This window comes from Portunus trituberculatus, chromosome 36, assembly GCF_017591435.1.
Source record: "Portunus trituberculatus isolate SZX2019 chromosome 36, ASM1759143v1, whole genome shotgun sequence".
Classification (NCBI taxonomy): Eukaryota; Metazoa; Arthropoda; class Malacostraca; order Decapoda; family Portunidae; genus Portunus; species Portunus trituberculatus.
The window spans coordinates 10,225,946-10,240,945 of NC_059290.1; the positions used below are offsets into that span (position 1 = coordinate 10,225,946).

At 40.9% G+C, this 15,000-nt stretch overlaps 1 protein-coding gene across 1 annotated transcript in view; it reads right to left on the bottom strand.

The window, feature by feature from the left end:
- Positions 1-14,221, bottom strand: part of LOC123513620 (tubulin--tyrosine ligase-like protein 12) — a 14,548-nt gene extending 327 nt beyond the window's left edge. Inside the window, 15 exon segments of the mRNA XM_045270888.1 lie at positions 1-2,941; positions 3,664-3,772; positions 4,811-4,906; positions 5,181-5,300; positions 5,850-5,963; positions 6,828-6,939; positions 7,960-8,178; positions 9,737-9,924; positions 10,617-10,693; positions 10,696-10,768; positions 12,119-12,270; positions 12,616-12,803; positions 13,007-13,137; positions 13,225-13,349; positions 14,130-14,221. The exon segment at positions 1-2,941 is cut by the window's left edge and continues 327 nt beyond it. Of these exon segments, the coding sequence (XP_045126823.1) occupies positions 2,790-2,941; positions 3,664-3,772; positions 4,811-4,906; positions 5,181-5,300; positions 5,850-5,963; positions 6,828-6,939; positions 7,960-8,178; positions 9,737-9,924; positions 10,617-10,693; positions 10,696-10,768; positions 12,119-12,270; positions 12,616-12,803; positions 13,007-13,137; positions 13,225-13,341 (1,848 nt within the window). The 5' untranslated portion in view covers positions 13,342-13,349; positions 14,130-14,221 and the 3' untranslated portion in view covers positions 1-2,789.
- Positions 14,222-15,000: the final 779 nt, after the last annotated feature.

Sequence of the window (15,000 nt, forward strand, 5' to 3'; positions counted from 1 at the left end):
AAACGTGAGGAAAACTGCTTTAAATTAAATAAACAATAAAATATGGTTCTTTCCAGCAAATATATTAAAAAACAAATATTTCGTTTCAATTCTGAGTAATACACGTTCATACAAAGTTCACTATGACAATTATAAAAAAAAAAAAAGAAAAGAAAAAAAAAAGAAAAGAAAACCTGTTTTGCATAAAATGAAATGTAATTCTTTTCTGCAAATAAATACAATAGCAAGTCCTCCAGATGTTCATTAAATAAACAGCAATGCACATTTATCACACTTAAAAATAAAGGATTATCAAAAACAAGACCTGCTTTGAATAAGACAAAATGAATAAACTGTTCTTCTTTGCTGCAAATACAGTGATAGCTTCTCCAGATTGACATACAACAAGGAGCAATGTGCATTTACACCAACTTAAAAAAGGCAGCTTAAAAAAAATAAAGTAAATAACAATAAATGCAAAAAAAAAAAAATATATAAAAATAGAAAAAAAAAGAAAAGAAAAAAGAAAAAATGAAATAGACAGAGTAGACCTAAAACCATCATTCTTTGCTGCAAACTCACACAGCACTCAACACTGAAGCCTGTGAGGGACTGAAGTTCACAAACACAAGGTGGAAGTGTGATCTGATGCAGACCAAGACAGTGAGTGGCGGCAAACACCCGTAAGGCACAGCGACACTCAACACCACGCCACACACGCAACACTCACTGCTTCAGCCCCACAGCAGCAGCAGCCTTGCCCTGACACACAAACACTGAAATAAGACTAACTACAAATATTTAACAATGCTTCAAGCCTCTCAGACCAACAACTGACATTCTTCAAACATTTAAATAAGACTTCAGAAAATAAATATTAATTCAATTCAGAGCAAAAGAAAATGATATCTTTGAATATTCTAATAAGAGAAGATACAATCATTATTAATTCAGCCTCACAAGAGCAAAAATTGAGATTATTGTAATATTTCAGTCGGGCCAAAAAAATTCAGTAATGATTCTATTGTTTGCAACCAATAATTCACATCCTTCAACATTCAAATGGCAGACAAAAACATTCATTATCAATTTAACCCTTTGAGAACAAAATCTGATCTTGAATATCTTATCTCTTCCTTACAACCAAAGAAAAGTACATTCTATAAAACCTTACTAAATAATGTGCATTCTATAACACCTTACTTAAAAAATGTGCATTCTGTAACACCTCACTGGCTATCATTATGACAGCGTCAGGTTAAGTACATGCAATGCCCCGCGCACACACACACACACAATGCTTCCCTTCCTCCTGACACCTTCTGCTCCCACTCTTGCTCCTTCTCAAGTCAAATTATACCAAGAATTAACATCTTGACAAGGGAACAGAGTCTGGAGATTGTCTGAACACCATCTGGTCAGTGGTGAGACAAGCTTCCGGGGATGTAAGATGCTGGAGAAAGAGAAACCATTGTTTATGTGAACTGCACCTAACACAAATCACAGCCTCTAAACCACACCACTGCAATCCTGGTTAACACTGGTATTTTGTACAGTCCTTGGCCTTCACTACACTCCCTACAAGACCGAAAGCATGTGTCAGTGAATGTCTGTACTTTCAACACAGGAGCATTTTATCACCAGTACTCAATGGAAAACTAATCTCAAGTGCCTTACTCAACACAAGGCATGTCAAGAACTCAGGCAGAGGACATGACAAACAACAGTGCCGGCCCGACTCAACACTGCAGAAAATAGATCAACGTGGCAACAAAACACTTTCATATGATTATTAGGACAAAAAATATAAACAACCAATGAATATAAGACAAGCTACAGAATATCACTAGCTTGACTCAACATTGTAGATGAAAATAAATGAACATGACAACAGATTAGCTTTGTGTAGCCAACGAGGGGAAGAAATATAAACAAACTACTGATAAAAAAAACAAGCCACAGTATATCACTCGTTTCACCTAACATTATAGATGAAAATACACGAACATGAAGAGAAATTGGCTTTGTGTGGTTGATAAGAAGAAAATATTAATGCCACAATAATCCACTCCCAAAATAACAGAACCATACATTGTGGAGCATATAGCACATCAGAAAGAGACTGAACCAAGCTTTCCTCCACCACCTCCACACTGCAACTCTCCACTACTGCACTGAAATCCACATAGAAACAAGTCAAAAGTTAAAATTAAAAGCTAGTGGAGAATGACTAACCAAGCATTACTCCACCAGTCCACCACATGTCCCTCCACCTCAACAGGAATATGTAAGGTGAAGCTCCACATAACTCAAGGAGAACATATGAGGCATTGAATCATTCCACTCTAGTTTGAATTGAAAGCTGGAAGCATGGACAAGCATAACTCCAGGATCTCCACATTGCATCCCTCCACTTCACCATCACTATCAAAATCAATATTAAGATTCACAAACTCAAGGTGGAAAACAGGTAAGCCATCATGTCATTCCACTCGTTAGAATTGAAAAGTGGAAGTGTGGACAAGCATTACTCCACATTATGACCCTCCACTTCATCCAGAAACATCGCTATCAAAATCTAAATCCACATAACTCAAGGTGGAGAACAGGTGAGCCAATGAATCATTCCACTCCAGTTAGAATTGAAAAGTGGAAGTGTGGATAAGCATTACTCCAGGACTTCCACCCCTCCACCTCACCACAGCTATCAAAATCAATATAAAGATCGACATAACTCAAGGTGAAAAACAGACGAGTTATCATATCATTCCACTTCAGTTAGAATTCAAAGGTGGAGGCATGGACAAGCATTACTCCAGCACCTCCACATTATGACCCTCCATCTCGTCCAGGAACATGACAGAGAGCACGTCGTTGAAGAAATCTGGGTAGTATTCACAGGCACGCTTGCAGTCCGACCCATAGTTCACCTCCAGCAGTTGTGGCTCCATGCACCGCCCGCCTGGAACACAACAAGGGTAAACTCTGCAACTCTTGACCTGCCTCTGTATTTCCAACTTGCTATGACTCTAAAAGGGAGGTTTTGACATTTATCCCTTTTTTGGGTTAACTCTCAGACCTGCAAGGGGATTGACAACTAAGTGGGCCTTTTTTTTTTGTTATTGTTGCTCTTGGCCAGCTCTACCATCTTAAAAAAAATAAATAAATAAAAAATAAAATGAGGAGGTTGAATTACTGCTATGTGTTTTTCAGTAATTCTCAATTCAACTTTCCTTATCAAACTTCTTTTGTCATTTATTAACTCATCTTTCTTTACTATGCCAGCCATAACAGATTGGCAAACCCTTATTTTGCCCTGTGGAAGCTCTGAAAGACTCTACACACATTGCCTTCAGCCTTGTGAGCTGCACCATACTGTCAAGTGTTACCCAGTTGTCTTGCTTGAAGCTTTAAAATGAAATCTTAGTTGGGTTTTTCTTTTTTATGTAAGAGGAAAACCTGGCCAAGGACAACAAAAACTGCGATTAAAAATAAAACAAACCCACTGAGGTGCTAGTTCCCAAACTGGATGCAGGAAATGTGGTTAGAAGGGGACTCCGAGAATGAATGGTAAAGGAGTCATTGTCATTATTATTATTATTATTATCATTATTATTTATTTATTTTTTACTATTTTTCTCATTTTAGAGGCAGAGAGGCGTTGATACAGTGGCGGCTCCTCACCTTCTCTGTTGGCCCACTGCAGCATGATGTCCAGCCCATAAAAGCCCTTGCACTGAGGGTTGTGGGGGATGCCTTTCGGGGGCTCCTCACTGCTGGCCGCCTGGAACACCTGACAGAGGAAGAAGTGTGTGAGACTTTCTTCATTCAATAAACAAGTGACTTTTTCCACTCCAAAAGTAAGTGTGTGTCTTTCTCCACTCAATAAGTAAGTGTGTCTTTCTCCACTCAATAAGTGTGTGTCTTTCTCCACTCAATAAGTAAGTGTGTCTTTCTCCACTCAATAAGTGTGTGTCTTTCTCCACTCAATGAGTAAGTGTGTCTTTCTCCACTCAATAAGTGTGTATCTTTCTCCATTCAATAAGTAAGTGTGTCTTTCTCCACTCAATAAGTAAGTGTGTGTCTTTTTCCACTCCATAAGTAAGTGTGTCTTTTCCATTCAACAATCACACTCCCTCACTTGTCAAGGAGTGTTTGTGGTCTGGGAATAATGTACTGTCACTTTGCAAACAGAATATTAGTGTCTTTATAGAGAAGCTTTCCCTTGTGACAAGAATCTGTGTTAGTTAAGACTAGAATCTTCTGTGTTACCTTTGTGTTCTGTTTACTCTCAATACACACACACATCCAGCCTCACAACACATTTCTACACTTTTTCCAGCCTCACATCACACATAACTACATTCTTTCCAGCCTCTCACACTCATCCAGCATCACAACACACACCACACTCAATCCAGCCTCACACCACTCTCCCTCCAGCCTCACACCACACACACCACACTCCCTCCAGCCTCACACCACACACCACATTCCGTCCTCCTTTTCAGTCTCAAAATATACACCCATTCTACTTCCAAACACACACCTACACTTTTTTTTCCAGCCTCACACCACACAGCTACACTCTTTCCACTCTCACAACATGCACCCACCCATACTCACACACACACTCTACATTCTTTCCAGCACCTCACACACACTCATCCAGCCTCACAACACACACCCACCAAGATTCACAACACACATACACACTCTACATTCTTTCCAGCATCTCACACACACACAAACCCTCTCCACCTTTCCAACACGCACACTACATTCTTCCCAGTCTCCCAATACACCTACACTTTCAGCTTCACACACACACCTGTAGAATCATGGAGAAGATCCGTCTCTCAGCCTGCTCCCAGGGGTGTTCTGGGTACTGCCCGTCAAACTTGGTGATGAAGTCGTGGCAGTACATCTAGAAGGGAGGAGGTGCTGGGTCAGGGGTCAGTAAAAGGGTATTTCTTTTGTATAGTTCAGGATTTCTGGTCTGGTATGGAAGTGTTTGTGTGTAGATGGGATGTCAGTCTATTATTATTATTTTATTCATTTATTCTTTTTAAGCAAGAGGGAAAGTTGGCCAAGGGCAACAAAAAATATAAAAAGAAAAAGCCCACTTGATTCCCACTTCCCTTAAAGATAATAAGAGTTAGGCAAAAGTCTGGGACAAATGTCTTGTTTGACCAGCTCACCTGCAGAAGGCCAGAGTCATTGTAGTTGTTCACGGTGAAGTGTTTGTTGGTGTTGTCCAGCTCTGTCAGATCAAAGGCCAGATTGGCAAACCGTAGCCAGAACCTTTTGTACACCGCGACCTGAAACACGCCAACACCAGAGAAGATTACAGTGCTAACCCAGGATGTCATAGTGCCTAGACTGTTTACTGAGGGAGATGTAATGAGTTGGGAGACAGGTTTACAGGCCAGAACCTTTTGTACACTGACCTGGAACACACCAACACCAGAGAAGATTACAGTGATAACCCAAAGATGACATTTTAACTAGAATATATATTGAGGGGGAGATAATGTATGGGGACAGGTTAACAGGCCAGAACCTTTCATACACTGTGACCTGCAACACACCAATACCAGAGGAGGGACTACAGTGCTTACTAAAACAACATATTACTTAGAATGTATATTGAGAGGAAAATAATGAATGGGGACAGGTTTACGGACAAGAACCTTTTCTACATTGCTACCTAAGACACCAATACCACAGGAGGATAACAGCACTAAGCCTACGACAACAGATTAGCTAGAATGTATACTGAGGGGATGTAAAGGCTGGAGGATAAATTTATAGGCTAGAACCTTTTGTAAACTGTGACCTGGAACACTGGAAGCTTGCCCTCGACTCACCTTAAGGGGCTTCACACTGAGCAGCATGACGATGTACCGGATGTCAAACTTCACCTTGCTGTCAATGTCGTCGCGGTGAAAGAGAACAGGATCCGAGATGTACTTCTGAGCAACCTGTTGAGAGAGAGAGAGAGAGAGAGAGAGAGAGAGAGAGAGAGAGAGAGAGAGAGAGAGAGAGAGAGAGAGAGAGAGAGAGAGAGAGAGAGAGAGAGAGATAATCAAAAGAAAAGAGAAAGAGAGAATAGCCTAGTCTAACTTAACTTAACTTAACTTAACTTAACTTAACTTAACCTAACTTAACTTAACTTAACCTAACCTAACCTAACCCAACCGAACCGAACCCAACTAATATAACTTATACCTTCAAATTTTTCCCTTAATCCCCTTCAGTACTGGGACACATTTTTACCTTGAGATTTGTGTATGATTAGACATTTTATTGACATCAGGAAGGATCCATGGAGGTCAGAAGATTAATGGCCACAGTCTCCACTATTTCAATCCCCCACATGAGTTTCTGAAGCTGTATAAAATCACCAAACAGTAACCAGGATGAATATGGAAACAAGTCATGGTACTGAAGAGGTTAATCCTAAACATATTACTTGAGAGAGAGAGAGAGAGAGAGAGAGAGAGAGAGAGAGAGAGAGAGAGAGAGAGAGAGAGAGAGAGAGAGAGAGAGAGAGAGAGAAGAGAAGAGAAGAGAAGAGAAGAGAAGAGAAGAGAAGAGAAGAGAAGAGAGAGAGAGAGTTGGCCTTTTTCTCTTTATATTTCTGTCCTTGATGCATCCTCCTCTCTAACCTAACCTAACACAACCACTGCAACTCAAAACCCTTCAATTCTTTACCTCTAATCCTCCACCACACATCACCACACCTCACCAAAACAACAAGTGGAGTGTCTGACAAGCCTGACATGTGATAAAAAAAAAAAAAAAAAAAAAAAAAAAAAAAAAAAAGGATGGCATTCTTATCTCACCTTGGGTCCGGTGGCTGGCAGGCGGACTATGTGGTTCAGGTTATTGGTGATGGTATGGTCCAGGCCGCGAGCAAGGTTCCAGGGCTTAATGATCCAGTGGTTGTCCTCGCCCCTGTGAAGAAAATGGAGTGCAGGTGTTGGTACTTAAGACTCGGAAGGGTAGAGGAGTGTTAGTAATAGTTTTTGGCTTATATTGTTAAGATTAAGGTGTTTATTATGATTCTTCTAAGGAGAGAACATCTGTAAGCTTTCTCCCTTCACCTGTAGCTTCTGTGGCAAGGTGAAGAGGTGTGAGGTGATGTGGTGGTGAGCTATTTGGTGGTGTGGTGGTGCTGTGTGGTGTAGTGTGGCAGAGTGAGAGATGCTTTGTTACTATGATTTTTTTAATGTTTTTTTGAGGTCTTCACTCTCCTCTGATAAAGACAAACATTTGGCTAACAGAATGAAAGAATATAAGAAGAGAAAGAGAGAGAAAGAAAGAGAAAGACAGAGAAAGAGAAAGACAGAAAAAAAGTCCTGCACTCCCTAACATAAAATAGAGAAAAGAGAGAAAGAGAAAGTGAAAAATAGATAAAGATAGAGAAAAAGAGTGAGAGAAAGGCCCACACTCCCTCAACACACTTCTTCTTCCTACTTTGAAACAGCGAGACAAACTTCTGGCTGTAGAATGAAAGAGTGTAGAGAGAGAAAGATAGAGAAAGACAGAGAAAGAAAGAGAATAAGAGAGACCCACACTCCCAACACACCTCTTCTCCCTTCTCTGAAACAGTGAGACAAACTTCCCAAATTCTCTCTTGAGGCAGTAGGTGAGAAGAGATAGAGATAGAGATAGAGATAGAGAGAGAGAAAGAAAAAGAGAGAAAGAAAGACACCCCCCCAACACACTTCTCCTTCCTCTGGCTAATAGAATGAAAGAATATGAGAGAAAGAGAGAAAGCCAGAGAAAGAAAGAGAAAAGAGAAAGAAAGAGAAAGAGAAAGAGCAAGAAAGCCCTACAATAAAATGAAAAACCTAATCAAATGAAAAAAAAGAGAGAGAAAGAGAAGAGAGAGAAGGAGACAGAAAAAAAAAGATAGAGAAAGAGAAAAAAGAAAGAGAGAGAGAGAGAGACACCCACACTTCCCCAACACACCTCTTCTCCCTCCTCTGAAACAGCGACACAAACTTTCCCAATTCTCTCTTGAGGCAGTAGGTGAGGGGCAGCCAGGAGGGGGTGCCAGCGTCGTCCTCGGTGTGGCAGGCCCCGAGATGCACAGCCCTGCGACACACCACCCCCAGCAGGTCCTTGATGGTCACTAGGATCTCCAGAGGGTACTGGTTGATGCGACACTGCGGCCGTTCACTCAGACTCCTGCCGGCACAGAAGGAGGGTTGTAAGAGAGGAATAGGAGAGGAAGGAGAGGGAGGAGAGAGAGAGAGAGAGAGAGAGAGAGAGAGAGAGAGAGAGAGAGAGAGAGAGAGAGAGAGAGAAGAGAAGAGAAGAGAAGAGAAGAGAAGAGAAGAGAAGAGAAGAGAAGAAGAGAAGAGAAGGGAAGGAAGGAAGGAAGGAAGAGATGAGATGAGATGAGATGAGATGAGATGAGATGAGAAGAGAAAGAGAAGAGAAGAGAAGAGAAGAGAGAGAGAAGAGAAAGAGAAGGGAAGGGAAGGGAAGGGAAGGGAAGGGGGAAGGGAAGGAAAGGAAAGGAAAGGGAAGGAAATAAAAATGGAAATACATCATGGTACTGAAGGGGTTAAAGTGTTCCATGAGCCACAGAACGTGAAGAGAAAGACACACTAGAACACAAAATAAATAAATAAATAAACAAACCTAACCTAACCTAACCTAACCCTTACTCATTCTACTAACCCCCAAACACCACCCTGAAGTCCCTGAAGTGTTCCATGAGCCACAGAACATAAAGAAAGACTCGCCAGGACACTAATGAACAATTATCAAACTTTTCACACACTTACTCATTCTATTAACCCATGCAGACATCCACTTAAAATCCTTAACCCCTTCAGTAGTGGGACACATTTTTACCTTGAGATATGTGTACAATCAGACCATTTTATTGACATTAGCAAGAGTCTATGGAGGTTAAAAGATTAATGGCCACAGTCTTCACTATTCTAATCCCCCATATTAGTTTCTGAGGCTGTATAAAATCAGCAAATAGTAAATAGAATAGATAAGGAAATGCATTGTGGTACTGAAGGGGTTAAAAAGTTGCATGAGCCACAGAACATAAAGAAAGACTAGAACACTAATGAGCTGATACTAAACCCTCCACATAGTCTTGATGAAGGAGGATAGGAATCTGTTAGGGAATAGAAGTATCGTGAAAAGCACACATGGTATAAAAAAAAATTATAAATAAATAAATAAATGAAATAAAAAAAAGTAAATAAAATATGGCATAAGATCGCAAATTACAGAAAGCAGCCACAGCCAATCCAACCCGACCCTGGATGGGAAAATGTAGACGCTAAATAATGATGATGATGATGACACAACTTTCTGCGACTTGACTTCATTTAAGAGGGACGTTTCAAGACATTTGTCCCAAGCTTTTTGATTCACTCTCTGACTCTCTTAGGGAACTGGCAATCAAGTGGGCCTTTTTTTCTTAATCTTTCGGTGCTCTTGGTCAGCTTCCGTTCTTGAATAAAAGAAAAAAGAAGGAAGAAAATACCTTTGCTCATTTCATTAACCCCGCCCCCTCCCCACCCCAAAGCACCCACTTGAAGCCCTTATCCCTTTTACATAAAAAAAGAAAGAAAAAGAGAAAAGAAGAAAAAAAAGATACTTATTCCATTAAAATTCCCCAAACACCCACTTGAAGTCCCTGCCCTTCTAAAAAAAAAAAAAAAAAAAAAAAAAAAAAAAATTACTCACTCCATTATCACTCTTCCCTGACACTCACTTGAAGTCCTTGAAGTGTTCCATGAGCCACAGAATGTCCGCCTCCTCCCTTGAATCAGTGACAGTGAAGCGCGGGTCAGTGAGGTACTTCTGCACATACTTGTACTCAGCGAAGACCTTCAGAGGGCGATGGGACGGCACTTCAGCTTCTACGGCTCCTTCAGGCAGCTCCTCATTGTTGCGGCCGGACTGTGGTGGTGAGAGGGAGTGTGTGAGTGTGTGGGTGTATGAAGTGTGGATATAAAGAAGAGTAGAGGAGGTGTATAAGGGTGAAAAATAAGGAAGGGAAAGAGAGAGAGAGAGAGAGAGAGAGAGAGAGAGAGAGAGAGAGAGAGAGAGAGAGAGAGAGAGAGAGAGAGAGAGAGAGAGAGAGAGAGAATAAACATGATACGACAATAAGGAAAGCAGAAAACAAGACAATTCTGACACCAAAGAAGACAATAACCTTAAAAACCAAAACAAAATTATTCTACAAACTGATCAAAACAAAAAAATTCTAAAACAACATATAATAATTAATAAAAAATAAATAATAATAACAACAATAATAATAATAATAATAATAATAATAATAATAATAATAATAATAATTCAACAACCAACCAAACCGAATACAGGACTTCTCAATCTGTGTGAGGGATACCTTACTGAAGGGATCATGTCATGTGAAAATTGAGTCAAGTGAACATGAATACTGAACTACACTGTGCACTGTTTGATTCTACTGTATATATACGCACTTCTTTAACCCATAAATTCCCATGAAAAGCAAAGCAACCGTTGTATAGAAAAAAATAGGTAAATAAAATAGAATAAATAAATAAATAAATACATACATAATAAAAATAATAATAAATAAATAAATAAAAAGGACAAGTCACCAGGAAGAAGTCAGCAGGTGGTTCCTCCTGCCGTGGGTCTTCATGGGTGAGGTCCTCGGGAAACCAGGGCAGCAGGAGGCATCTCGGGTCAGGTCACTGATGGGCGGACCTTCTACATAATTCCGAGTCACCTCCTCCCCTTCATCCACATCCTGGGGTGGAATGAGTGCATTTGAGTGTGTGTGTGTGTGTGTGTGTGTGTGTGTGTGTGTGTGTGTGTGTGTGTGTGTGTGTGTGTGTGTGTGTGTGTGTGTGTGTGTGTGTGTGTGTGTGTGTGTGTGTTTGCTTCACCTCCATTATTTTAAAAAGCTTTATTTAAATTTACACAAGTTTTTAAGGTGTTTTTACGGTTCTAGAGACAGAGTGACAAGGTTTCTGCATTATCAAGTGGAAAATCACTCTTGTAAACCCCGCTAATCATCTCTGTGGCCTTGGAAAACAGTCATGGTGAGAGAGAAGAGCATTTCTGAATACAGACTTTAGTGGAGCCAGACATGAAAAGCTTAGACATATAACCATTCACCAGTGACAGGCAGTAAACGACAGACCGGGGATATTCATTGTAGAAGAGGGGCACAATTGAGTGTCATTTAAGAAGAGGGGAAAGTCAACTAATGGGTGGAAGCTGGACAGTGCTTCCAATACTCAAGTAGACCTACAGGTGCTATAGGCTTAAGAAAAAAAAAAAAAAAAAAAAAAAAAAAAAAAAGTCGAGTTAATACGAGGAATTGAGTTTGTTGAGGCATTGAACACTACTAAGTTTTCTCTACACCAGTTATGTAGTGAGAGATACATTTATATGGGGAGAAACCTGAAAATGCCAATGCCAAAAACAACAAAAATGCGAGCTTAGGTATAATACATTTGTTAATTTTGTACACAAACATCATACTGTACATACATGAACCTTAACCCCTTCAGTACTGGGACACATTTTTACCTTGAGATTTGTGTATAATTAAGACCATTTAGCTGACATTAGGAAAGGTCTATGGAGGGCAGAAGATTAATGGCCACAGTTTTCACTATTTTAACCCTTTCAGTACTGAGACATTTTTACATTAAGATTTGTGTACCATTAGACCATTTTATTGACATTAGCAAGGGTTTATAGAGGGTAGAAGATTAATCGCCACAGCTTTCATTATTTTAACCCCTTCAGTACTGGGACACATTGTTACCTTGAGATTTGTGTACGATTAGATAATTTTACTGATATCAGGAAGGGTCTATGGAGGCCAGAAGATTAATAGCCATAGTCTTCACAATTCTAATCCCCACATATGTTTCTGAAGCTGCACAAAATCACTAAACAGTCACCAGAATAGATATAGAAATGCATCATGGTACGCAAGAGGTTAAACGAATATTCTGTGCACCATCAATTTTGCAGTCTAAAAAAAAGTCAAAACATCAATATTCACAGTAACTCTTGCATTAAACCCCTAAATAAATGTCCCAGTCATCCCCCTTACCACTACTATTCTCTACCACTACGTTACCTCAATAGGGAAGAGCAGGGAGTAGCAGCACTGGTGAGGGGAGAAGTAGAAAGGCACCACTCTGAAGTTTGGCTCCCCACTGTGCTGGATACGGGCACCAAACTCATCCATTATATACCAGACCGGCAGTGACTCCTCAGCATTCTTACTGGCTGTGGTGGTGGTGGTGGTGGTGGTGGTGGTGAGGGAAAGGAATGTTTGATTAATTAGTGTTTATTTATATTGTTGGTGAATTTTGGTCTTGTTTAAACTTATGAAGAGAGAGAGAGAGAGAGAGAGAGAGAGAGAGAGAGAGAGAGAGAGAGAGAGAGAGAGAGAGAGAGAGAGAGAGAGAGAGAGAGAGAGAGAGAGAGAGAGAGAGAGAGAGAGAGAGAGAGAGAGAGAGAGAGAGAGAAAAACAGAGACTACCAAACAGAAAACATTCATAAAAAAGCTAAAAAATACACAAAAAAAAAAAAAAGAACAAAAATAAAACACACACACACACACAAACTCACCAATGCTATAAGTGCAATTAAACCTCCACATCTCCCTCACAACACTCTCCACCATCTCCTCCTGTGTGTTCTCCTCAGTAGGGATGTCCATGAGCCCCACCATTCTCTCTAGCAGCCCTGGAATCTCCCTCAAACACTGCCTTGCCTCAGACGCACGGTAAGTCCACGCATGATCAATGATGAACACACTGGGGGCGGAGAAAGACATGAAAAAGAGGAGAGAGAGAGAGAGAGAGAGAGAGAGAGAGAGAGAGAGAGAGAGAGAGAGAGAGAGAGAGAGAGAGAGAGAGAGAGAATAGGTATCAATAGAGGTGATAATACAAAACTAATGTACATTACTCTAATCTGTAACTCATTAATTCCTCGCTCCTCCAAGCCACTGGTCACTTACTGGTTAGGGTCGTCCGCCTTGATTCCCTCGGGTCGGGTCACCGCCACCCTCCACAGTGGGTCATCGCGGTCGCCGTCCCCGTCAGAATAGGTCAGCTGGCACAGTTGGAAGTACTCGCCAGCATCGTAAACCTGTCAAGATGAGACATTTACTCACTCACTCACTCAGGTTTCTTCAGTTAGTCAGTCAATCTGTCTCACACACACACACACGCTAACCTGGGCCAGCAGTTTCCGGAATATAGTGGGCCAGAAGTGAGCCGGCACCCCTGAGGTCTGGAGCTGCTGCTTGTGGTGCTCCAGGAAGGTCTTGTCTAGCCCATTGCAATCCGCCATCGCTGACACTGCCCAGTAAAAGATGCTAGGTAAAGTGATAGGTAACACGAAGATAAGAAGAATATAGAGAAAAACATGAGAGATTTAATGGATATGTTTTATTTGGCCAGGAAAAGATGGTAGATTAAATAATAGATAATGGAAAGATAAGGTTGAAAAGAAGATATAAAAGAGCCTGGCAGATTTAACCCTTTCAATACTGAGACGCTTTTTTCCACGAGTTTTGGGCGCGTTTAGACGTTATCTTGACATTAGGAAGGGTCTATGGAGGTCTGAAGATTAATGGCCACAGTCTTCACTATTCTAATCTCACATGAGTTTCTGAAGGTGTGGAAAATCGCCAAATAGTGCAAATTGTAAGCAGAATGAAAATATGAAAATGTGTCATAGTACTGAAAGGGTTAATAGGAATGTTTTTGTTTGTTCATCTCGTCATATATGGATTTTGTGAGAGTAAATAAGGAACAAAGCCACCAGATTAGAAATTAAAAAGGAACTGTCATATTTTGTAACAGGAATATAATTTACATCCATATTGAACACAAACATCAATAAAACACTACAACATTTTAATACGAGAAATAAACCACGTAACAATAACCTAAACATTCATTGGGGTAGTGACTGACTACCACCACCACCACCACGACCACAGCCAGTCCTAGTCACGCCACACCCACCACATTTCAATCGATCACAGCCACACCGCCGCACACCACCATCCACTCTTCCACTCACCACACGATAAGCGAAATAACTCTCTCCTAAAGGCACAGTAAACACAGTACCAGGGCGAGGAGTCGAGAAATATAGCTGAATAGACGAGTGACAGGCCGAGGGAAGCGCTACCACCACCACTACCACGTGTAGGAGTAAACACGAGAACAGTCCCGATGTGGAGATTTATGTATTTTGATTTAATTTATTCTACAGCCTGGTCTATTGATAACTTTTTGTAGCTAATGTGTTGGAAAATACACTGCGAAAAATTGTGTTTCTTTCCAGTATAAAAGCATGTTTCTGTTATCGTGCTGTTAGCTTTGTCATTTGGCAGAGTTGCATGAGGAAAAAGTCGCAATCTCAAAGTCACAAGTTGCATATAGGAGGGAAGGATTGATGGGGAAATAGTCGCAATCGCACCAGATCCAAAGACAAAGTCGCATCTGAAAAGAAATTGGAACCTCGCTCAGCTCTGCCTGTTTCCTTTGCGCTAGGTGAGGGCTTCAGTTTCCTTTGACTGGGAGATCGGGAGCCAATGCGGGCACTGCTGGGCTGTATCAGTAAGTTTCATCATTAAGTAATCTTCCCCTCCCGTTAGTGATTGGTTCAACCACCTCAAAAAAAAAAAAAAAAAAAAATTAGGCTTCATCCACCTGACCTTCCCCTCCTTGTCCATGCCCTGTCTCCCTTTCCATCACCCTCCACACACACACACACACACACACACACACAGCCACCTTCCCCTCCAACACCCTCCAGCTGGGAGCTGGGTGTCAGTGGTTCCAGCTGGTGGACTCCCTCATAATGAAACACAAACACTTCGCTACAACCTCAAATAAAAAATCACAGATAGCGGAGGAAAATTTTTTTAGCGTATTTTGGCCCGCCCATTCAAGTCATAAACACCCTCTACATCACCGTACTTCACTCAACTCAAGC